Genomic DNA, 26144 nt, shown 5'->3' with positions numbered 1-26144 from the left:
TTCACGTGGTGATCGGTGAGTTATTAAAAAAATTCCATAAAATACCTACATTATTACTTTTTCCAACAAATGATAATGTTTTTTATTATTTTTTAGAAAAAAAAATTTACTTTTAAAACTTATAATCAAATAGAATATAAATCTACCGCTAACTAAATTTCCACGAGATTTTATTGTAGCAATGAAAAAAGTATTTACATCGTGACAAAAAGATAAAGAAGAATTTCAGTGGTAGCAGTGTATTAAAAATTGTAGTAATATGCATATTGTTATTTTTTTTGTCATTATAATAAACGATTGAATAAAGGTACGCTCATAATACACATGCAATCTCCCATGGTATAACTCAGCGACAAATTCTGAATTTTTATGAAGGGAATTTATAAAATAAAAGAATTAAACGCTCAATAAATTTATTAGCATAAATATATTTTTTAAGCAAAATTTATTGAATTCGATCAAATCAACTTGCAGATTGCTAGCTTCGCTTTTATATATCAAATCTTTTTTTTTATAGTAAAAACACTTCTCAATACATAAAAAAAGAATGTCTCTATTTCCTTTTTAGTTTGTTTTAAAAAGAATGATCCCTTTTCTTTTTTGGCAATACTTAAACTTTAACTTTTTACGTGACATGTTTAACACCACAAGATTAAAGGGCATTTTGGTACATTTGACATAACTTTAATTTAGAACCACAAGATTAAAAAATCTTCTTTCTTTTCTTAAATACCGTTCCAGATCAAACTAGGTTATAATTTATGATTTTTTCTGCACACTTCCTCACATGAGAGTATATGTTGATATGATATCATATATCAAGCTTGACATAGATTTATTTCCACTTAAACGATTAAACAAATATAATTATATTTCCTTAATGATATCTTCCAACATAATTTCTAAAAAAAAAAAGATCTCAACTTTTAGTTTTGAATAGAAAGTTTTCTTCAGCCTTGCGTGAAATAGTCGAACGGTAAGAGTTTATCAAATTCTGAAAAAAAACAAAAAAAAAAGTAATATACATGACTATTCAAGTTAGAATTCTCTTCTAATTTGTGTACACATTTGCTACATTTTAAATTGTAAATTTGTTTCCACTCATCTCCTTCATATTTTATAGTGACATAATATAAGCTACCCATCTCCTTCTACTTTCTTTTTATATCCCCAAACTTTCTTCCCCATATTTGATCAAAAAAATAAAAATGGGGACTTTCTCACCCCCACATTCTCAATTCATTTTCCATATTTTTACTCTCTTTTTCTTGATTTCACTCAACCACTATTATTCTCAAGCTATGTCAACAATCACAGCTATGGCCAAAGACCAACTTTCTTGCACAATGTGCTCTTCTTGTGACAACCCTTGTCAGCCAATTTCAACCCCACCACCTCCTCCTCAACTTTATCCACCACCCCCACCCTCTTCATATTATGTGTCACCCCCGAACAATAGCGGGGGCAACAGTGGTGGCGGGGGTGATGGGAATGGTGGTGGAAACTATCCACCACCGACTAATAACTACCCAACTCCACCACCCCCAAATCCAATTGTACCATATTTTCCTTTCTATTTTCACAGCCCACCACCACCTACCTCCAAATCCATTCACCTAGAAAGACACCCTTTAGTCACTTGTCTCATTTTTGGTGTTGCAATTTTCTTCTTGCTCTAATTTTGAACCCTCTAAACAAGACTACTATTTTATAACTGTTTATATTTTTTCAGGTTTTGTACAATGTGCAGATATCAAGAAAGAAAGGCATAAGAGATAGAGCAGATGAACAAGTAGTAGTGGAGCAGTAATAATTTTGGGGGTCCCAATTATTTCCATAAAAAAAAGAGTGGATCTTGATTGATGAAAAAGCTGTTAGTATTACTTCTAGTTTGTTTTCAACTTTTGGTGCTGTAAAAATAAAAGTGGCTGTAGAATTAGCACATTCTCATTGTCGATTAATTTCAAAAATTTTGTATTTGTGCACTGTTATTTCTTTGAGATACTAACTTCTCTAGAATTTCAAGTTTTTGTGTAGATAATTTTTTAGATTTTCCACTACAGTAAATTAACGGCTTATAACATGTCATTTAATTTTTCGCAGTAGATTTTTGCCATATTAGAACGTAAAACTCAAAACTCATTTTTCATAAATATTAATGTACACTTTGTTAAGCATATTGTTAGTTCTTTTTTATAATGTGGAGTTGGGTTGGCTTGAGGACCACTTGGGCACTCAGTGTATAAATCAAGCTAAGTGGTAAGAAGACCAGGAAACTCTAAAGCCATCGTTTTTGTACTTATCTCCTCAAAACCCTAAAATGAACATATAAACATAGCAAATGATCAAAAAGAAGCAAACACATTCCATATTGGTAGTAATTTCAGCACCTCATTCTTGTAAATGAAGTATCTCTTCTTAAGCCAGAAAGCAACTACTATGATAATGCCAAATGAGGGTACAGAGATGGAAACAAGCCATATAAGGGTACAAAAAGATGGAAACAAGTATATGTTTACACCAAATAATGTCATGGAGAGCCCAGGTATGACTTGTACATTAACATGTATACACATATATATATATAATATCCACCACCACCAATAGTCTAGTCTAGGGGAAAAGGTAACTTATACAACACCAACTCCATCAATAAATAGAGAAAATATATGTAAAAATCCGATCCTCCCCCAAGTAGATGACAACTCTCTCTACACATGTTTAAAGAGCAGGATGTTTCTCCAATTTAAAACCACTCACTGACCTGCTAGCCAAACCTGGAAAGAATTAAACATTAAGAAACTACCACAAGTTTTAACTGCAACAAACCATTTTTGCTAAATCAAAGGTAAGGTTGACTAGCTTTACATCATCGCTCAAACACCATTTAACACATCCTAATGCTAAATAATTTACACCATAAAACAGGTGCTCAAAAGAACAAAAGTTTTCAAAGGAAACCGTTGTCAACAGAGAGGAAATAATCATAAAAAAAGAAGGGAACAATAACATACCCCATCAACTGAAGTTAAATCCTCCCGATGGAAGAGATATATCGGCCCCTCCAAATTCGAATTGATCTTCAATTAATGAAACCGGCACATCTTCCTCCTCCAACCAATAAGTTTCGAGGATCTTCACTGCTTTCTCATAGATTTCAGTGTTGTCATGGCTTTGGAGGTTTTCAATCTTTTCTAGACCTTCAGCCTCGTCGATTAACTGGGCATAAGCATTCACGCCTTCTGTGTTACCTAGATCCTTATCAGCTTCCCCAATCTTCAGAATATTCTCAAGCCCTTCCAAACAGACAGTGACAATTCTTGGGTCAGGACATACCAGAAGATCACACAATGGTTTTATACAACCTTGGCTCACCAAGAACCTAGAAATCAATTTACATGTGAGCTTCAAACTAGATGTAAGGTTAAGCAGATGAAACTGAATTTGCTAAAGGAAACATACTTGATTTGATCATGATTTCCACCGGACGTAGCATTTGAAATTGCCCAAGCAGCCTCTTTCTTTATCTCAAATTCAGCATTTTGAAGCAGATATACAAGAGGGGCAATAATGCCAGCCTCAATCACAATCTATTTCAATTAAACCCCTTTCAGTATCATTATACAAAACTGAATCATCTTGCAAAGGTTCTCTTTCTTCACTTATTTTCAGTTCTCTGTCAATTGATAAAAGAAGCACAAATTGTCAATTACCATACAACATACCTGAATTTGATTTCTATTTCCAGCTGTAATGTTCGAGATTGTCCAACAAGCTTCTTTTTTAATGCTTTTTTTGTAATTTTGCGTCAACAGGTTAACAAGGCAGGGAAGAGCATGATGGTCAATCATAACCTAAACAATATAGATTCATCAATGTCCACCAAAAAAGAATCCAGCTGATAAATTAGGTAGGACATAATTTGCTTCAACAACCAAAACATGTAGTTTTTGTGTCCATTTTATTTCCACTACGTCTGAGAGGTAACAAAAATGGAAGGATGCAAATAACTCCTCACTGAAAGAGAGAGCATGCCTCCGCCATACAATATTACCCTATTAGAGCATCCCTACCTTGGTAGGAGAATAACAGGATAGCAAAGAAGTTAACTCAATTTCACTCATCTTACGTTTCAGGGACCAAAAATTTAGAAAATTTCCTCTCCCTATTTTTTCTCCTACAGAACAAATAGAGATGTAACACCATTTGTTCCGTAAATATGTGGTGCAACACTACCCCAGTGGGCAGTTCGGCAATGGAAAGTTTATTCTAAAAATAATCATAACAGTCAAACACCACTAACCCCCTACTCAGGTAGGCAAACATGATAACTCAAGACTGAGTGTAGTACACGGATGAATTAGCGAAGACTTCCGTGAGCAACCTCTCTTAAACATGGTAGAAACTTAATGAGAACTAATTGACTAGCTAGCCCAATCTTTACTTCATCTTTTCTTTCATATTATGATTATGATATACTTGACTATCAGAATTATTACAAAAATTGAATTATCATTGACTTTCATATTATGATTATGATATAGTTGACTATCAGAATTATTACAAAAATTGAATTATCATTGACGAAAGCTAGATTTTTAAGTATATTTTTTATCTGACCTGCATAATTTACCTAAACAAAAAGATGAAGATACATCTGACGTACTAATGGATTAGATATTGAGAATTCATGTTTACACAGAGACTTAATTAAGAATGAGAAGAGTTAAAAACGAAAAAAAAAATCAAACATGAAAAATTGGCTAAAGCAGAGAATCTTATATATATTGTACATGGGAGGATGATAAATACCTGAGTTTGGATATCGTCTCCTGTGACTATGTTACCAACAGTGCGCAAGGCAGGAATGAGAACAGATGGTGAAGAATGACTACTCACAAAAAGAAGATGAAGGCAGTAAGAAACTTATGATTTTAACATATCAAAAGCCTAAGACAAACCCTCAAAAATAAGATCTATAACTCACAGTAGCAGCTCAACAAGGCGGGAACACACTCCAGCTTCAATAACAGCCTGGATTTTATCATTAGTTCCATCAGAAAGGTATGAAAGAGCCCAGCATGCATCTGTCAAGACTTCTTCATCATTTGAGTGGATAAGGCGACCAAGAGTGGGGAGTGCCGCTTTTGTCTGCGCAATGAATTTTAAAAGGCATAACCTTTAAAAGTAATATAAATATCTGAAAAGATCAAACAAACTTTATCTTTAAAGTCAAACCTGCTCGAACAGTGGCTGAGGTTTTCCCCTACAGAAGTTTGACAATGTCCAGGTAGCATTTCTCAACATAGATAGCTTTGCCTGATCATTAAATTGTGCCAGCAATGCCGCTAAAGCTCCATGGCCAAGCACAAGGTCACGATACTTGGGCGAGTCACCAGCAATATTTCCCAAAGCCCAAACTGCCTATAAATTTTTAAAAAAAAAATAATCAAAATAGAAGAAATTTTAACTTCTCAGAAATAAATTGGCATAATACATATAATATCAGGGGAATCTTAGTAGCTAAGTTGGTTGAATACTTGAACTTTCATCTTGGCAGTGAGGGTTTGATTTTCCACTTTGTAATTCTCTCCCCCATTACTCCTTCCCGTAACCCCAACCTTTTTTTTAGAAAAATAGACATAATATCATGACAATTATGAGAAGAAACATGAAAGCCTAGCCCTCTTATATATAAAGTTTTACCTGTTCACGGACATCATCACTTGGTGAACTTAGAAGTCTGATGAAAATTGGGACAGAACCATAATCAATCACAACTTTAGTATTTTCTGATGTACCAGATGCAATATTTGTAAGAGCCCACGCTGCCTCAAACTAGATTATAGGATGCCAATTATGTGAACATTAGAAATAAAGATGAACTGCAAAACAAAAAACAAAAATAATAGATTTTGTAAAAAAACCTGCAGTTGAGGATAGTCATCTCGAGCAAGAAATTCAACAAAGCGAGGAACTACCCCAGACTGTATCACTTCCTCTATAGGAGGATTGCGTTCTGCCAAAACAACCAGAAGTGAAAACGCATACTAATTAGGACACAAAGATACAGAGAGGAAAAACATTTATTGTCAAGGTGATCAAATAGAAGTATATTTAGGAAAAAAGCAAAGCAACACTGACCAATTGAAAGCAGTTTCCGGAATTGTGTTGTACATTCAAGTTGCAAACTGCTGTCATCAGACCAAACCCCAGCAATCAATTCAGGAAGAGTCTCCAGCTGAAAGGTTATAAACCAATAAAATCAAATCAGATAAGTTTGTTGCTAGAGCATGATATTATTTTTGGCGCAATGCTACTCCTCCATCGCTGCAAGCATTATTATATTTGAAAGTAGAAATCAACTAATCTAATTTTTCAGTGTATAGATTTCTTCCTTTTTCTTAAATAGTATTTTTCAAATACCTTTTTGACTCTTCAAAGAGTGATTGTGTCATTTTTGCTTTGCGGACAAGGGAGAAACAAAGCAGACTGTATATTTAAACTCCTCAGCTTTCATACCTAACTATTGAAAACATTATGCTTCTCTAACAAGTAAAAAAAGTTATCCTTAAGAACTGAGTGAAGCAAGTAATTACCAAAAAATAATAGTACCCAATTATGCTCGAAAGGATGCATACCAAATAACCATTGATTGCACTAGCAATTCAAATAAAAGATTGTATCCATCAAGGAAAAATGAGGCTAAGAACTGAATGAAGAAAGAATGCACACTGAGTAAACATTGATCGCGCTAGCCATTCAAATAAAAACTGAATGCAAATAGGATTGGATAAGTCAGCCTAAGAACTGAATGAAGCAAGTAATTAATGAAAATAAATGCTAGAAATGATCAATACCAACTAGTCCTGGTCGCAGTTGCAATTCAAATACACAATTGAATCCAATAAGGATTAGTGAGGCTAAAAACTAAATGGAGAAAGTAGGTAAAACAAGTAGTAAATTAAGCTGGAAAGTAAAAATTGATAGCACTTGCAATTCAACTAAAGCAACTGAAACCGATCACAATATCTGCATCATACGACTGAGAGTAGTTAACAAAAATTCACGCTGCTGAGTAAGCTCAAAGAGATAAAAGATGAATTAGTCTTGATCGCACTTGCAATTAAAATAAACAATTGAATTCAATAAGGACTAGTGAGGCTAAGAACTGAATAGAGCAAGTAATTAATACATGTAGCAAATTAAGCTGGAAATGATGAACACCATGTAAAATTGATAGAGCTTGCCGTGTAAATAAAACATCTGATTCCTATGACACTATCGGTATCATACGGCTGAGACAATGTTGCGGAAGGTGATCGTCTCATCATCAATGGCAAGAGGCAAGGCAAGGCGATCCTTCAGCGCCTATTATCTTTGTGGCGAGGCGATCTTCAAAAGGCAATGCCAGGCGACCAAGGAGTCACTTTTTGTATTTTCGTAAAAAAAACAATCAATTTAAGGTTTTAAAAGAAAGTTACCTATTTCAAAAAAATATATGTAGTGTTTTAAAGTCAAATTTTAGCGTTTTCTTTCCAAATTTGCACATTTGCACTCGTAAACTACAACTTGACTCCGACCCATCGACTCGACTAGACTTCTCTAGTGAGGCAATGACCAGTCAGACTTTTCCGGCGACTCCAAAGTCCAACCACTACGTATTTCTTCTTTCCTTCTTCCTTGGTTTCGTTTTCCTCCTCCTCCTTCTTCTTCTTCTTCAAAGTTACTTCTATTGAGATTTTGATTATATATATATACATATACATATATATATATATATATATATATATATTTATATGCAACTAAATATTTTAATTTTTTGGTATTAATTGGCGCTGCACTTTGCAACTAAAGATGAATTAGTCTTGATAAAACAATTGAATTCAATGAGGATAAGCGAAGCTAAGAACTGAATGAAGCATTTAAATAACGAAAAATACAAGTAGTCGATTATCTTAGATAGGACGAACACCGAGAGTAAACATTGATGCACTTGCATTTCAATCAAATAATTGATTTCAATAAGCATAAGTGAATCTAAGAACTAAATAAAGCATTTAAATAACAAAAAATACGAAGTACTGAACTAAGCTCGTAAGAGAGAAAACCGAGTAAACAGTGATCACACTTGAACTTCAAACAAATAATTGAATCAATTAAGCATAATTGAGGTTTAGAACTGAATGAAGCAAGTAACTAAACGAAAAATTCGAAGTAACGAATTAAGCTCACAAGGACACACACTGAGTAAACATTGATCGCACTTGAAAATTCAAATCAAACAATCAAATTCGATCAAAATATATGTATCTAAGAAACTAAAAGTTAATCAACGAAAAAAATCTATACCTTCTTATCAAGGTGAGAAACAGCAGCAGTGCTAGGAAACTGCTGAGCTTGTAGTAAACCTTCACGACGCTTCTTAAGCAAATTCTCTTCTCTTTTATTCTTCCGGATCTCAACCATGTTATCTTCCCTTCTTCTACGTCCTTCCTCCGCATCGACGGCAACTTTGTACCTGCTCCGGCGAGCCTCCGTTCTCGAGTTCGGCCTCAGTGACATAGCTCCGGTGAATCGAAATTCTGAACTCAACTTGATAATCGATAACCTCTATGAACAAAACTCAGTTTGAGGAATTCGAAATGAGAAATTGAGTTTTGTTAAATAGGAAAATGAGGAAGAAGACAATTGAGAGTGGAATCAGGGTTTGGGGAAAATTTGGATTGTTTCTAAAAAGAAAAGAAAAAAAAATTGTTTCAACCACCATTCTGCTTTTGGAAAGTAGCCTTTATAATGCTGTTTTCTACTATATTGCCACGGCTTCGTTTTCCTAATTAGTAAATTTTTTACTTTCATTTTTCATAATTATAATTGGTATCGAAAGAGTTAAATAAATTTTCTTCTTTCGTTTTAACTTTGAATTCAAAGACGTTCTTTCAATTTTAAATTTCTTGTTTAATTAAATTAAAATGAAATTAAGAGAAAAAAAATTTACCATACTAAAATTTTTACGTGAAAATTCAGTATTAGTAATTGTTTTTAATAAATCTTTATGTTATGTCGAAAATAATGAAGATGCATAATGATCATACATGTAAATTAACGTACTGACTATTCTATATGATATGGTATAATAATAAGAGGAGATAACAAAAAAGTAGCAAATCCTAACTGCTCTATCTGATAAACTAGTTAATTAAAAGTAAGAAGATTTAATTTGCTTTACTATAGCAGCCACTAATGCAACTGATAATAATATGCCGCCAAATATATAGTTACGTACAGTAAGTTTCGACACATTAATGTTAGTTAGTATATATATTATACATTTCTATGGTATCATTGAGGTATTTAATACTTTAGAGAGATTACTACGATATTATCGTAGTATATCTATATATTAGCATGTTATTTTCGAGATTTATTTTAATTTATAATGGTATATCATCATAATATATTTATATACATCACTTAATGGAAATGTACGATCAGCTATATCAATTTGCTTGATATATCGGGATGTTATGATATATCCGAAATTGAGACACGATTTGAGGAATGTATCTAAAATCAAAATAAAATATTATTTATATTTCGTGTCCTATTTATATAGTTTCCTGTCGAGAGACCGCGGGGGTGGGGGGGGGGTTGGTTGTTATTGGGCCATTCCACAATGCTTAGTGCAAATATGTGTTGGGTTTTCCAAAGTTGCAATTCATGAAGCTCCAGCCCATTTCAGCAAAAATTCATCCCATTTTTCTTTGGGTAAATTTTAGAAATCGCATAGTTTTAATATGAAATTAAAAGTAAAAGTTAAGCAAATCACATAGTATAAGAGAGAAATTACTTTCTATCCCTACTCTTTTATTAATTATTAAAAATTTCTTTTTTTAGTGTTTTTCGATTACATAATGTTGTAGACAGATACTTTAATAACGGCTGATACTTAAATTATTAAGTTATTGTTATCAGTTTAAGCATAAAATAAGAAATTAAAAACATAAATTAATTGATTCCCACAATTCACGCGTACGTTTTTCCCTTCAATCAATCAGTCATAAATCTCTAACTGAATTATAATTTTTAAATTTCAAATTGTGAAATCTTCTTTCCGTTCTTGAAAAAACATTAAAAGTTTGATCAAACAATTTTGAAATGCAATTTTGTGAAGATTCGAAATGAATATTTTGATCTTGTTAAGGCATTTTGGATTATAGGAAAGTGATGTTAGATATGAGCGATACAGAAGTGATGTGATAGTGGTTGGAGAAAATATTTCATTCGTAAATCTTATTTCAACAATTGCAGCTGAATTGGGTATTGATGAATTGAAAAAAAAAACATCGAGATTAGATACATTGTTGAAGGTAATTTGTCTCCATTATATATTCGAAATAATATGGGGGTGAAATTTTGTACATAAGAATGAAGAAATAGTTTTACCTCTTTAGGAACTTGAAACTGATGAACTTGATAGAGAATAAATTTGAAATTGAAAAATTGAGTGATTGATGTAACTGTTGATATATGAGAGTGATTTTAGGCGTAAAAATAGGAATAAAAACGTTGGATTGGAAGGAATGTAAATAATGTATCTGGAAAATGAAAGAAAAAGAGGAAGAGAGAGATTTTTGAAATATTTTAAAATGGTAGGAAATTTTAGAAAATATGAAAAGAAAGATTGTATAGTTAGGTAATTTTTCCTAAAAAATTAATAATTGAGAAATATCTAACCCTAACAAACTTTATCACTCATGCATAGAGTTATTAAGGTGGTTAAATGTAAGAAGGTTAAAAATGCACTTATCTTATTATGTGAAATCGATAATAATATATTCCGTTTTAAAGATGAATCTTTTCTAACTAAGGTGGTACGAAAAATATACTCACTCTCTTAGAAAACGAGTGAAAGACAACAAAAAAACGAAAAAAAAATTGATTAATATTAGGTATATACATGCCATATATATATATATATATATATATATATATATATGGACTCATTTCTTTATGCTACCAGTGAATAGAAGTTTGATCCTAGCATAAGTATGAATTTTTATTATCTTAGGATGTTTTTAATTGATTTATCCACATCAAATTTGAAATAATTGTGGTCTTAAATTGTAAGAAAGCTTTTAGTTAGAATAATGAAGAGTTATGGAAAAATTGTTTTGGCAAGAAAATTTGATAAAATTTAGTTAAAATGGTATAATAATATTTTTCACACTATATTATTTTATTTTATTTTAACACTTTTACCCTTTTAATTTAAAAAAATTTGTCCAGAAAATTAAAGAGTCTATAATATCTTTTTTATTTTAAATTAAAAAATTTTTTGTATCATTCTGGAGCAACGAGAGATGCCAAAATAATGACATTTCTGCAAGCTGAATCGTCAATCGCAAAACTGTCCGCCCCAGCATTGTTGTTGTCGATCCTACATTTACCGTAGGAAGAGGACCTAATATTGCAACAAAAATACAATGCTCCACGTGGAGTATAAATCAAATCATGGGTCATGTTCAAACCCGCTGATAGGATAGGAGCCGAGCCACCTTACCTTAGGTTGTCCTTGTCAGAACCATAAATGAGAAAAAGGGGAATTCCATGACATCTAGGATATTACATTTATAGTTACGCTTGCCTTCAATTAAATACTCTATGCCTCTTATAAGAGTAAGGCATGCTCTACTAACTAGAATTCACTTATTCTTGTCTTCAGCGATTTAACTTATTCCTGAATATTCTGATGATTAGCATATTCCGCTTTATTCGAAGCCTTCGTAAATTCATTATCAATTTCTATCGTAATAGAACTTGCTCTGAGGAGATTCTTGTATCAGTAAAAATTGCTTTCAGTGATTAAGAAATCAATAATACAAAAAAATATTATTGCTATATTTTTAACACTTCAGATAAACTAGCCAAAAGGATTTTTACTTTTTACTTTTAATTAGGTAGTGAGAGAAATCAAATAGTTAGGTGAAATTTTTTAAACCTTGATATAAATGTTAGGGTCATGTATATTTATTGTTTTTAATGAATGTTCCTTTTCTTCTCTTTTAAGCATTTATTGTTTTTAATTAATGTTCCTTTTTTCTTTTTCTTTTTATCTTTTAAGCATTTAGAAGGGATAAAGAGGCCAAAAGACTTACTATAAGAAACTTGATAATAATATTAAAATTTAAAGTTATACACAATATAAGGCAGGATAAAATAATTAGAGATGGTTTGATAGCTAGATAAAATTAAGTTATTGATATATTAATTTTCGTATAACTTTTAAGACAATTAATAGATAAATAGGGGTATTAATTATGATTAGAAGGAGGTATGTATTTATCCTGTTGAGAAAAAATGCATTTTCTCTAATTTTAAAAAGAGAAGAAAAAGTGATACATGATTGAAAGCTAATCATTTAAAAATTAAAATTGTAATGAAGAGCAACACAGTGAAAGGATAATTAAAACATGAGAAATACTAGTACATTTTCTCTAATTGACCTTCATATAAAGTTAATATAATCTTTTTCATCAAGACTATCGAGAAAAAATCTCTCCATAAATAAAATTTTTAAAAATATATATCGTAAATATTATTGTGTTCTTGCTATGAAAGAAGAATTTCTAATTTATAGTGATCCATACATTTTCTCTAAAAAAAAAAAATCAAATAAGAAAGAAAATTATATTTTCCTCTTAGAAAAATTAAAAATATTTATGATAATACTTTAACAAAAAAGTACGCAAACAACTTTTTATTTAATTCATTTATAAATGGCTTAAGTCATATGCGGCCGCTTGAAGTTGTCCGCGTATTTCACTTAGACACCTCAACTTATCTTTGTTCCTATTGAATACTTTATTTGTTCAAAAGTCATTCCTATTAGACACAAAATGCTGACATGTCAAAAAACGTATATCACACTCTCTTTGGGCGCGTAAAACTATTGAAAATATTTTTTTTTCTTTTTTTATTAACTTATATGCAAAAATTAATAAAAAAGGAAAAAAATAATTTCTTTTGAAAATGAAGTCTTCTTCTCCACTTCCTCTGCCATTTTCATCTTCCATTTTCATAAATTTTTTTTCACATACACAGCACACCCCATCCTCTTCACCTATCTGTTTCTTTTACCGTCTCCAATTCTTCTTCTGCTTTTTCCTTTCTTATTCTTTTTAATGTAGATTTGCATATTTAATATTCCGACAAAACTTCATTTATTCCGGCGAAATAAATATGAATTAATAAAAAAAATTTATTATCTATTATAATTGCGATAAATAATTACAAATGGAAAAAAGATAAATGCAATGAATTGAAGGTTTTGATGATTTTAAAATGAAAAAGAATAGATATTTAGCTTGGGTGGATGGTGTATTACCGACATTGATGAAAGAAGTAAGATTCGACGGAGGAAAAAAAGATGTGAGTTGATCAATGGAGGAGAAGGAAGAGGTCGGATGATTGTTTACTGGCTTGTCGGGGCCGGCATCGGCGTTGATCGATGGAAGAGCGGCTATGATTTTTGAAGAAGAAGACGCAGGGTAGGGGGGTAATTCAAAAGAAAAAAATTATTTTCTTTAAAAAAAAATATTTTTGATTATTTAAATAAAATTTTTAAAAAGTTGAATTTTAATGCCACGTGTCATCATTTTATTGATATGTTTATTGTGTGCCAGCGTTTGAAATACACGCATCTTAATGTTTTAACTGATTGTCATTTTATGTTAAATAGGTATATATTTCTTAAGGTTCAAGCGTTCAATAGGTACAAGTCTAACTTAAGGTGTCTAAGTAAAATATGCGGACAACTTCAAGGGGCCGCATATGACTTAAGCCTTTATAAATAATATATATACATCATACATGTTCCAAGTAAAGCAAAAAAAAAAAAACCCAAAAAATACACTTTTAAACCCACTGTACATGCCTAGTCTATTTCTACCACACTAATAATAACATATTATATTTTCATCTCATAAATGAGATTTGAAAAGAAAAAAAAAGTAATATACATAATTTAATCTTTATTTTTGTGGAATAAATAATATAAACTATCTCCTTAATTGTAATACTTCCAAAATTAAGACAAAAGCCAAGCTACCAAATCACTCTGCATGGGATCAATATTTTCTTGTGTTGCTTCTTTGTTCATGCAGTTCTGCACATTGTCATTAATGTCACATAATGACATAATATTATTATTATTATTATTATCTTGCTCTGCTTCTTTAGTACTATTTCCACATATTTCATTATTCAATATTTCACTTAAATATTCCCAATCCCACTTACCATAATTATCCTCTCTTAAGATTTCATTATTATTATTATTATCATCAGTTATTTCAAGATTTTCTCCTTGGCCGTCCCATAAACAATTTGTAATAAAATCTTGATCTAGCACTTCATAGTTATCGTCCATCAGCATAATATCGTCATGCCATAACATCTGGTCATCAAAATGATCAAACTCGATATTTTCATTCGTAGAATTTGAAACTCTAGTAATTATTTTTCTTTTACTGCGTCCTCGTTTGGTAATATGTTTTACTTGTGTTCCTTTTTTAGCTAATTCAACAACTGCTTGTGGTAGCTTCTCATCACTTGGAATTCTTAAGCTATCCACTTTTCGTCTCAAATGAGAATTCCAATAGTTTTTTATTTCATTGTCTGTTCTACCAGGTAAATGTTCTACTATAAGAGACCACCTGCAAACCAAATTAAACATTCAAATATTTACACAACAATTATAGTTTTATATTTGAAGGATATAGTAAGGATCTATCAAATGTAAGTTTTTATTGTGAAATAGAAAATTGAAAGTTTAATGAAAACGAACAAACCTGTTACCCAAAGTTGCACGTAACTTGATGATTATAGCTTCTTCGTCAGAGGTTATATTACCTCTCTTTAAATCACTCTTCAAATAATTAATCCATCTTAGTCTACAACTCTTTCCACATCTTAATAACCCTATCAAAAGGACCACAAAAATAAAATAAAAACTTTTTGACTTTGCAACAAACCATTGAACACATAATTCACTAAATAAAAATACACATAACAAAACACATGGCGAACAATGTTCAACTTATTTAGTTTATTAACTCTACCACACCTGCTTCTGACAAAAATGTTATTAATTAGTATAAATAACTCCTACAATAGTGTGATATTAATTAGCCAACTTAGTCCCTAGGTCGTACGTTACTTTTTACCATTATAAAAGGCAAAATTCCTTTTGGTCCAAAAATTTGATTAAACAAAATCTTTTCGATATTGTTTGTCGTAATTTTTATTTTTAGAGTTCAACTATAAAATTTTGACTAACATTTTAAGATGTATTTTTTTATCATATAATATGCAAAAAATTATAATTTAAAGTACTTTTTCTATAGTTTTAGCATATCTAATTTTTTGTTTAAAATATCGATTTAATGTAATTCAATTTAATCGACTTTCGATAAGTGCAACATGACAAATAATTCCTGACGGAGGGAGTATTTTATTTTATTTTTTTATAAAACACTTTTTACTTTTTAAATTTTAAAATTTGTTAACCAAAAAATAGAATCTATTTTAAAATAAAAGAATATTATAAATCAAATTTTGCCTAAATTTTTAGATCATTTAGCTAATTTATATTTCATGATGTTAATATAAAATTTTATTGGCATACTCAGTTAAAGAATCTAGCTAGCATATACTTTGAAAGTATAAGTAAACAAAAATGTAGTATCTCACTGTTTTTTTGTATAAATAAATAAATAAAAAAGAAACTTTTAGACGAGTTAATTACACATTAAGCAAGCGAAGCGATGTTAATTACCAGCATTTTTTGGTAATGACCTCCAAGAACCTTCACCATTAGCTTGAATATAGTTGGTGAGGATTTCATCTTCTTCTGAAGTCCATCTCCCTCTCTTAAGACCTACTTTCTCACAACAAGGTGTTCTTCCCATTATTTAATTTTTAGTGTATAGTATATAATTATTATACTATACTATACACTACACTTTGTAAGATAATTTTGGTAAGTGCAAATGATGAAAACCCCAAACATAATATCAATAAATAGATAGTAGAACTTAGAAGAAACAAGTAGTTTGGTGCACTAATTAACTATATCGTACTACGACTGTAATTAATTCCATCTCACCTACTCACCTCTTCCTATTTTTATGGTGATGCTAATTTGGACGTATTTAACTATGCAACCTTTCATTTTATCTTTATTCAAAATAGTCTTTTATTTTACAAAAAATATAAAATCATAAATTCAAGACACCTTGTTGTGAAGTTACATCACTTGTTCGTTTGTGGCTTAACACTAAATATTCACGTGTAAAAGAAAAAAGGGAAAATTGTATATAATAACAAATTAATAACCTAAAATAAATGGAATAGTTAGGGTTTGATTTAATTGTGCTCCATAGTAAATATTTGTAAAAAATTGTCAGGCGCCTCTCTCCCAAATATCTCGTTCGTCACTCTCCTCCAATCTCTCACTCGCTTCCTCACTTTTTATACAAACACAAGTGTATAAAAATTGTTTCTATTGTATAAAAGCAGAGAAAATTGTATAAGTACATATATTTTTGATCCCCTCTCTCCCCTTTTTCAGATCTCGCTCGCCACCCTCGCCTTTCTCACTTATACAAACAGAAACGAAATGTATAAATTGCGTTTTTGTTTGTATAAAGCGTGAGAAAATTGTATATACACATGCAAGTACATATATTTTCGTCCTATACACTTATAATTATACAATAAAAATACTTCCCGCCCAGTTTCTTTTGTCTTTCTCTCTTTCTCGTTTTATACAATTTTCAAATTGTATCTAATTTCTCTCTTTATATAATTCTATTCAATTGTATATTCCTTGTCAAGTCTCTTTTGTTTTTCTCTCTTTCTCATTTTATACAAATTCAAATTGTATATAATCGTTCTATACACTTAAAATAATACTATTCGTTTTATACACTTCGTTTCTAAACAGTTCTCTGTCCAAGTGTCTTTCTCTTTCTTATTTTATACACTTCGTTTCTATACAGTTCTCTTCTTTTTCTTTCTTATTTTATGCACTTCGTTTTATACAATTTGCTTTAACTGTATATGTATAGCGAATTATATAGTTTCTATGTTTATTATGGAACGCAATTATACAAACTTTGCTATAACATACAAATATAAATTTTTTATTTGATATACGTGAAAGTTTGCCCAAAAAAACAATTATAAAAGCGACTTATATATATAAAGTTAAATGGTACCGTCTAAATTCTTTAATTTTCTTTAAATATAATAAAAATTTTAGAACCTATGACATAATTGTTGACAGCTTTTAAGGATAGGACATATCTTTATTGAAGGTTAAAAAAAAAGAAAAAAATAAACTAAAGTTTTAAAATGTGGAAGATTTTGCATTATGTGTCAGTCGTAGAGGAATTATTTGGAGATTGAAAATACCACGCAATATAGAAGAAAGCCGTGGCATGAGCACCGTCACGTGTTGTGTCTACCTTCATTCATTGATATTACTCAAAATTATTCAAAAAAAAAAAAATCTTAATAACTCAATTATTATAAGTAATCTCAACTTTTATCTTTCTTAATATCAACTTAATTAATGATTTAATTCTCCATCTTTAATTTCTCTTTCATCTATCACATGGCTGTGAGCTTGGGAGTTTCATATTGGAGGTTTCAAGTTCGAAACTTCTTGCCAGCAAAAATAAAAATTTAACTTTTGGATCGAGCTCGTCGAATCAGGATTGCTTAGTGCGAATTATCTCTCGTATGTGATTTGCAAGCTATTGCATAGAAAAGATGTTTTTATCTTGTGTACACTCAAAGAATAACGACTGCAAATTTTCTTTGTCACCAAAAGAAATTAAGAAAAATAAGTAGATATTAGATTTTTTTTTTGACTTTAGAGTCTCTTTAATGAAAAATTGAGATTGTATTTTAGCTAAAGCGAATGAGATTTTAGTTAAAAGCGAATGAATTTTCATTTATTCCATAGTTTGAGACGGAGCTAAAGGAAGGAAAAAGGAGGGTTTTATTATTGAATAATATTCATAATATGAAATAAGTGAATATGTTGGTGTAGTTACTAGTGACAAAGAGGATTCAAAAAATATTTACTTAAATTGTTGACTTGACTCCGAATAAGTGAATGTTTTTTTTATAGTGACTATGTCTTTTAATTTGATATTATCTATTAGTTATATCCATTAACTTTGAATTTACATAAATATGTATTTAAATTTGTAAAAGATTGAATAAATAGATGTATTTATTTTATGTGTAATAATCTTATGTTTTGTGTGGTGTTTTATGTATGCTATGTCATGTAAGGTGTGTGTGTTTATTTATTTAATTTGATTTAAGTTCAAGTGTTTATTAGAGGTAACAAATGGATTGATTGCATTGACTTTGAATGAATTGAATCTGGATTTAGTTAAAAATAGATTGATTACAATCCATCCATAAAATAATATGGGTAAATAAGAATTTAGTCAAATATGATTTGGGTAAATAATTGTAACTCATTTTAATCTCTTAAATCTAAAAAATATTAAATCAAAGCTAAGTTATTAATACCTCAATCTCAACCATCATAACCTAACCCTGTAAAATTTAAGAGAGTAATAGTAGTCAGCCCTATAAAATATAAATGTATAATTAAAAATTCGACTGTAAAATTAAAGACTTTTCGCCATTTTATCAATAAAAACTACTATGTATCTTTTTATGCATACACGAACGATTGAATCTCTCTGAAATTACTTAAATATAGTGATGAAGTGGCTTAAGTTGCAAATTTAATCATATATTTAATGCTTTAGTAATTTTTTTGAATTGATGTAACATAGGATATGACTATTTCATTACTCAAAGTGGCCACAAATTGTTGGCCTTTCTTTTTCCTATCACATAGCTTATTTACGTTTCCATTTACTAATGGATACATCTTGAACTTTATTGAATTTATTTTTCTTGGTTGTTTCCGTAATTGTGGTCCTATATATTTATACGAAAATAGATATTATATACAAAATAATTCCTATTTTATTAGTATTGTTGTTATTTATCATCATTATAATAATAAACAGAAATATATTTAAAGTATTTTAAGAGTGAGATTTGAAAAAATAATGCTTATGCATCTTTCTAGTGAAGAAATAGAAGGTGTTTAATTTTCAAAAGTCTTTGGTAAAAAATTATTTATGTTTGAGGGTAGGTTGAAAAATAGTCTTTAATTTCAAGTATGCATTAACCTATTTAGCTTTTTAAGTTTGTCAAAAGTTAATATTTTTAGTATTTATCATATATTAATCAAGTTTTATTCATAAAAAATCACATTTTGAGGTATATAAAGAGACGGTCTCTAGTGTAATCTTTGATCACGTATTTTTAGAACTCGATAAGACTTTTTTATGATAAATTATTTATGGCAGAATTGTCTGATAGACCCTTATACTTGTATTGGATTGTAAAGTGGACTCTTCTACTTATGAATTTGTCAAGTGAACCCTTAAACTCAATGAAACACAATATTTTAAACACCTCTGACCATTGACCAAACTTACGTGGCAGTAAAATTGCTTAGCTGAAAAAATGCGTGAGGCACACGCGAGTCAAAAGCGTGAAATCAATATTTTTTCATTAAAATATACATATAATCAGAAGAAAAAAAAAATAGGAAAAACAAAAATACCCCCTTCTTCTTCTCTTTTCCTGGAGAAAAAATTAGGTCATATTTTTCACCATTAATTCTTTTTGTACTTTAACTCATTCTTCAAACATCCCACAACAAACATACAGATTGGAAAGAAGAAGAACTTTTTTGTTTCAATGATTCTTTGGACTGCTTTATTTGTCTTCAAATTTAAAATGAGTTACATAATTTGAATTTTAAATTTGAAGGTTTAGATTGAAATTTTCTCTGTAAATTGAAAGCTCAAATAACAAAATTATACGAGTTGAATTGAGGATTTTGATAACTCAACTCCAAATCAAGACGATTGAGTCAAATAACTCATTGTTGAACTCGTTGCCTGAATTCTTATATGAAGATGACAAGAATGTATTGATTGTAGTAGCTCAAGGAATCATTCTAATGATGGTCCATTGACTCTATTTCAGCTTTTTGTTGGAGATCAGGAAGAAAATTTCAACGTCACTATTACAATCTCCATTGTTGCTTTAATCAGCTTATTTGGTCTTTGGAGATTTATGTATTCTCAGCAATTTTCTAAAAAATCCTTGAATTTTAAAGTGTTTTGTGAAATATAATTCATATTGTTTTTAAATTTGCCAAATAAGAACACTCAAATCTCAAGTTATAATAGATGTATCTTTTATGCTTAATTAAGTCAGGTGGAAAAAGATGGGAGTGAGAGGTGGGTTTGGAATTTGGGGCGGCTAGGGTTTATTGAAAGAGATGGAAAAGGAGGTACTTTGAGAAGAAATTTTTGCTTTTTTAAAAAGAAATTATTTATTTTTTAATATTTAATTTCTGACTTGTCATTAAAAAATGACGTGGATTTCATGTGTATTTGGTTGTATCACACGCACCCTCTTCAAATGAAAAAGTGTTTAAAAGAGGGCAATTTTCACATATAGCAAACAAAAAATTCATATTTGTATGCTATAGCAAACTTTGCATAATTTCGCTCTATAGCAAACATAAAACTGTATAATTTGCTATACATATACAATTGTATAATTCGCTGGCCTAAATTGTATAATTTGCTGGCCTAAATTGTATAATTCGCTGGCCTATTTCGCTGCAATTGTATAATTTGTTTTGCATACAGTTGAATCGAATTAAAATGTATGTATATTGCATAATTATAAGTGTATAGCAAGAAGATATATGTTTTTCTCGCTTTATACAAAAACAAAAACACAATATATACACTTCTGTTGTATAAAACTAGAGAAAATTGTATTTCACTGCAATTGTATAATTCGCAATTGTATAATTCGTTGCCCTTTTTCTCTGCAATATTTGAAGTAAAATGTTTGTAAATTGTATAATTAAGTGTATAACACGAAGATATACATTTTTGCATGTGTATATACAATTTTCTCTCACTTTATACAAAACAGAAACAGAATTATACACTTCTGTGTATAAAGCGAGAGAGGCGAGCGAGAATGGAGAGTGGCGAGCGAGACTTTTGGGAGAGAGACGCTGGCAAGTTTTAGCTAATGTTTGCTATGGAGCACAATTAAATCAAACCCTAGCTATTCCATTTAATTTAGGTTATTAGTTTGCTATTATATAAAAGTTTCCCTTAAAATATTGTATTTCATTAAATTTAAGTGTTCACTTGACAAAGTCAAAAATAAAAAAATTCACTTTACAATCTGATACAAGTATAAGGGTCCATCGGATCATTTTGCCATTATTTATTTCACTGCTTTCCTCAAATTTGATAAACATGAATTGTTAAATATTTGTTGAAGACTGAAAAATGTTATTTTTGACAAACTTAAAGAATTAAAACTGTATATTGCATATTTAAGTAATTATGCGCTTAGTAAACTATAAATGAACCAAATTGCTTGGTGCGCTTAATAAATGCTAAATCACATTTGTTTAAATGTGTTTTATTAGTTAATTTCTAATTTCTAAGATAACGTCATTTTAGATAATATTTCTAAACTGGAATTTCATTGATTATTTTGCTTTGAAATCTTTTGATATTTTTATACTTTATTTGAAAATTGGCTATGCAAATTTCTATTACAAGTTTACAACTTGCAATTGTATTTGAAATTTGAAAAACATCCAAAATCATGTTTTAGCTTTTGGTGTATATTCTTTTTCTCTAATTTTTTTATTTGTATAAAAATGGTTTAATTTCTAAATTATATTTCATGTTTAAACCATATTACATTTCAAACAATCAAATACAAATAGCAAAAACTTTATCAAACGCTACTTCTTCAACTTCAAAAATTTCAAATAAAATAGAAAAATATTTATAATATATAGTAGTTCATTTTTGAGAACTAATCCATAACTTCATATGATTATGTATTTTGAGATATTATTTTTTTAATATTTTTCTTTCTTCATTCCACATCTTAATTTATTGATCTTTGACTCCTCCTAAAGAAGAAAAAAGGTAAAAAAGTTCATTATTATCAATATCCTCGATTATTTCTAAAAATCTCTAAAATTTCTTTAAATACATTTGAGCTACATATTAGTGTATCTAAGTCAGTATTTAATGTATCCGAGCTACATATTATTTATCTGATTTATTTTACAATATATCTGAATTACATATTATGTACCTGGTTTATGTTATATGTATCCGAGCTACATATCAGTGTATTTGATTTATGTCACTTCTTAAGGGATTAATGTAATTACAAACTAAAAAGGAATAAATTTTAATTTGGAAAAATTAGCTAACTACACAATCTTTCTTTCTATAATTTCTAAAATTTCCTACCATTCTAAAATATTTCAAAAATCCCTCTCATTTTCCAGATACATTATTTACTTCCCTTCCAATCCAATATTTTTGTTCCTATTTTTACGCCTAAAATCAGTCTCATATATCAACAACAGTTACATCAATCACTCAATTTTTTCAATTTCAAATCTATTCTCTCTCAAGTTCATCAATTTCAAGTTCGTAAAGAGGTAAAACTATTTCTTCATCAATTTTTTATTTTCAATTCTTTAGATTTCGTTTTTTTATTTAAAAAAAGAACGTTTTTAATTTAAATTTTCTTATACATATGAATTCTGCTCCGTTTTTTTAGTATGGTACCTTGTGTATTTTGTTTTGATGATGAAAACTTTCATGAAATAGATCTAATCAACTCATTATGATTCCGACGATAATGATTGGTCTGAAAATAGATCCAAAAGCCTGTAGGATCTATTAACAATGAAGATGATAATATTTAGAAGACGAAATCGAAGAAGAATGAAACTTTATTTTTTAAAGCGAATGTGGAAGACCCCCAAAAAAGGATGGAATTGTTGCATTTGCGATGTGGTGTATTATCTTTGAAGAAAATGATCTAGGATTAACAATCTTAGGAGGTTGGTTTCTGGATAATTGGTTATTTTGTCTAAAATTTTGTTATTTTGAATTTAAATTTTAATGTATTTTAATTTTGATCTTAGTATGCATATTTTTCTTTATTTTTTTGTTATAATTATAATGGTTGTGGTATACAATACAAAATAAGATACTTTTAAAAATTATCTGATACAAATAAGTTTTATATATTTAAGTATCACACAATTTTATCATTCAAGAGGTTGTTTATTAAGTTAAAGATACATTTTATATCTAACCACGACAATGTATATTTCAACATGTACCAATTACATAAATTAATGTATCAAATATACTATTTTATCTTTCCTTTTATAAGTGATACTTGACATAAAGTTACAGTAAATACGGTGGTTCAAAATCATGATGTATCATATACATTATTATTAAAATAAATATATATATTATATAAATATTTTATCAGATTTATAAAATTTAATAGTTTAACAGTATAATTAAATTATTTTCCAGCAGAAATGTACACAAAGTTGAACAAATTTCTATTATTAATATTTAACATTAACACTTCACTTAATTGGAAGTTGAATGTATTTTTCTAAAAAAAATGTATCACTTTTCTTTGGATACAAAAGTACGAGATCGCGTGTTGTGACTTTCCTATAACGTCCACAATGATTTCTGCTCGTAGTTAGCTTATCATTTGAGTTTTTTTTTTTCGTGACCTTCGAAACATTCTTTTGTATCGAGATGGCAAGACAATTTCTTATCTGGTAATGGAACCATCGAATCTTTCAAAATTATTTATTTACCTTTCAAGGTAAACAACATAATGTTCATCAGTTGGCTTATTATTTCTATTAAGTATCAATTTGACTGATTTATAATATGTAGTTAGAATTATGTATCAAGTATAATTTTATATTTTTATGTATCATATTAAAGTTTATTGTTTCTATTAAGTATCAAATTAACTGATCTATAATAGTTAGAATTATGTGTCAAGTACAATTTTACATTTTTATGTATCATATTAAAGCTTATTATTTATATTGAGTATCAAAATCATTTTTTTCAATTGCAGATATCCGATACTTTATTATTAGTAGATACAAAATTTCGAAAAAAGATATTATGTATGTGATATATTGTTGCTTCAAATGATACCTTTTTTTACATGTCGTCTCTTTTGACTTTGGCACACATCACAACTATTGATACTATTATTCTATCCAATACAAAATTTACAAACAATTAAGTTTCAGACACACAATAATGTATATCAAACAAACTTTATCAAAAATTAAAAAAAAATGTAACCAGAGAACTGAAACCATATCATTTTTTCATTTATTACATCATAAAATAGTAACCTAAAAGTACTTCATAAAGTATCTAATTTGAGAATTATTAGACATGAAGCAGAAAAATACTTCTGAAAAGCAAGCATCAAGAATCTGTCGTGAAGAAAGTACATGTTTGCGTCCCTTTTTTCACCTTGAACACACACAAATTTCACCGGTTATTGCATCAAAATTTTGTATCTCTTCATCACTTTTAAACGATGTATCAATGCATAGTGAATACATACTGAATCCTACCTCATGTTTTTTCATTCCTATGTACAAAATTTCATCCCCATATCATTCTGAATACATAATGGAAACAAATTACCTTCAACAATGTATCTAATCTCGATTTTTTTTCAATTCATCAATACCCAATTCAGCTGGAATTGTTGAAATAAGATTTACGAATGAAATATTTTCTCCAACCACTATCACATCACTTCTGTATCGCTCGTATCTAACATCACTTTTCCATAATTCAAAATGCCTTAACAAGATCAAAATATTCATTTCGAATTTTCACAAAATTGTGTTCCAAAATTGTTTGAATCGAACTTTTAATGTTTTTTCGAAGAACGGGAAGAAGATTTCACAATTTGAAATTTAAAAATTATAATTCAGTTAGAGATTTATGACTGATTGGTTGAAGGAAGAAACGTACGCGTGATTTGTGGTAATCAATTAATTTCTGTTTTTAATCCCTTATTAATGCTTAAACTGATAACAATAACTTAATAATTTAAGTACTAGTCGTTATTAATTAAAGTATCTGCCTACAATATTAATATTATGTATTCGAAAAACACAAAAAATAGAAATTTTTAGTAATTAATGAAAGAATAGGGATAGAAAGTAATTTCTCTCTTATATTATGTGATTTGCCTAATTTTTACTTTTTAAAAAACTTATAAAGTTCTACTTTTTTCTTTTTTTTTTTGCTAAAAAAGAATTTCACCCTATTCTTCTAACAAATAAGACCACTTGTAATTTTGTATGGGTAAAGGGTAAATACATCCTTTCATTTTGCAATTTAGATATACTATTTGTTAAAAAGTAATGAATATATATCATATCGTCTAATAAATATACATATTTTTCTTTTTATTAACAAATTTATATTTTTTACATAATTGACCAAAATAATATTACTGGTTTTTAATTTCAAAAATATTACATGGTTTCAACAATTATCTCACCACTTTTTTACACCTCTAGACTCGATCAAAATGAAAATTTCATTTTCTTTTTTACTCAAGCATAAATTTTGGTTTGGATCGAGTCTAATAGATGAACAATTATTTTTTTCAATTGAGTTGGGTCTGAGTGCGTAAAAATATGAAAGAGGCAAATTTATCAAGCCATGTGACATTTTCGAAATTTAAAAATCAATTTTATGTTACTAGTTTATGAACAAGAGGTCGAAAAGGATAAATTTACACCATTTATTAAATGATGAGGATATATGTGCACTATTTGTCAAACGATAATGATATATATGTATCATTTTTATTTATCAAGGGATATACAAGCTCTAAATAGCAAATTAAGAGATATATTTTTCCATTTTCACAGAAAAATATATGCAAAAGCATGTGGTATGTCCCAAAATAATATTGATAAGTCTTTTCTTATATTTTTAATGAGGGTTATAAGATATACCTAACATTGATGTCTTTTCTTGTATTTTTAATGAGGGATATATATATATATATATATATATATATATATA

At 29.2% G+C, this 26144-nt stretch overlaps 3 protein-coding genes across 5 annotated transcripts; 1 reads left to right on the top strand and 2 right to left on the bottom strand.

Annotated features, from left to right (window-relative positions):
- Window positions 1-1319: 1319 nt before the first annotated feature.
- LOC107021977 (proline-rich receptor-like protein kinase PERK4) lies at window positions 1320-1810 on the top strand. Its single transcript, XM_015222685.1, has 2 exons — window positions 1320-1556; window positions 1733-1810. Exons 1-2 carry the CDS (start codon window positions 1320-1322, stop codon window positions 1808-1810), a joined length of 315 nt encoding a protein of 104 aa, XP_015078171.1.
- Window positions 1811-2400: 590 nt separating this feature from the next.
- Window positions 2401-8798, bottom strand: LOC107023620 (importin subunit alpha). Of its 3 annotated transcripts, XM_015224368.2 has the most exons (12): window positions 8353-8792; window positions 6145-6241; window positions 5928-6019; window positions 5707-5838; window positions 5541-5621; window positions 5239-5424; window positions 4988-5151; window positions 4813-4891; window positions 3726-3854; window positions 3463-3590; window positions 3015-3382; window positions 2401-2777 (listed from the first exon to the last, which is right to left on the bottom strand). In XM_015224368.2, exons 1-11 carry the CDS (start codon window positions 8563-8565, stop codon window positions 3019-3021), a joined length of 1665 nt encoding a protein of 554 aa, XP_015079854.1. In that variant the 5' UTR covers window positions 8566-8792; the 3' UTR covers window positions 2401-2777; window positions 3015-3018. The 3 variants fall into 3 exon arrangements, with proteins under 3 accessions (XP_015079854.1, XP_015079855.1, XP_015079856.1); XM_015224369.2 differs by lacking the exon at window positions 5541-5621 and having other exon boundaries at window positions 8353-8798; XM_015224370.2 differs by lacking the exons at window positions 5541-5621; window positions 5707-5838.
- Window positions 8799-13915: 5117 nt separating this feature from the next.
- Window positions 13916-16037, bottom strand: LOC107022863 (transcription factor MYB14-like). The gene is made up of 3 exons (XM_015223440.2): window positions 15839-16037; window positions 14853-14982; window positions 13916-14717 (listed from the first exon to the last, which is right to left on the bottom strand). Exons 1-3 carry the CDS (start codon window positions 15969-15971, stop codon window positions 14090-14092), a joined length of 891 nt encoding a protein of 296 aa, XP_015078926.1. The 5' UTR covers window positions 15972-16037; the 3' UTR covers window positions 13916-14089.
- Between the last annotated feature and the right edge of the window lie 10107 nt (window positions 16038-26144).

The sequence above is a fragment of the Solanum pennellii genome, chromosome 6 (genome assembly GCF_001406875.1).
Source record: "Solanum pennellii chromosome 6, SPENNV200".
NCBI classification, from domain to species: domain Eukaryota; kingdom Viridiplantae; phylum Streptophyta; class Magnoliopsida; order Solanales; family Solanaceae; genus Solanum; species Solanum pennellii.
Note: the sequence above shows the minus strand (reverse complement) of the source record. Positions and strands in the feature narration are given on the sequence as shown.

Bases quoted from the DNA above. Each gene is read 5' to 3' on its own strand.
- LOC107021977 (XM_015222685.1), top strand. From the start codon at position 1,320: ATGGCCAAAGACCAACTTTCTTGCACAATGTGCTCTTCTTGTGACAAC. The intron at 1,557-1,732 runs GTACCATATTTT...ATATTTTTTCAG, and splicing joins CACCACCCCCAAATCCAATT to GTTTTGTACAATGTGCAGAT.
- LOC107023620 (XM_015224368.2), bottom strand. From the start codon at position 8,565: ATGTCACTGAGGCCGAACTCGAGAACGGAGGCTCGCCGGAGCAGGTAC. The intron at 6,020-6,144 runs GTCAGTGTTGCT...TTGTTTTGGCAG, and splicing joins CCGGAAACTGCTTTCAATTG to AACGCAATCCTCCTATAGAG. The intron at 5,622-5,706 runs GTAAAACTTTAT...TCTAAAAAAAAG, and splicing joins GTGATGATGTCCGTGAACAG to GTTGGGGTTACGGGAAGGAG.
- LOC107022863 (XM_015223440.2), bottom strand. From the start codon at position 15,971: ATGGGAAGAACACCTTGTTGTGAGAAAGTAGGTCTTAAGAGAGGGAGA. The intron at 14,983-15,838 runs GTAATTAACATC...TCCTTTTGATAG, and splicing joins GTCATTACCAAAAAATGCTG to GGTTATTAAGATGTGGAAAG. The intron at 14,718-14,852 runs GTTTGTTCGTTT...TTTGGTTTGCAG, and splicing joins CGTGCAACTTTGGGTAACAG to GTGGTCTCTTATAGTAGAAC.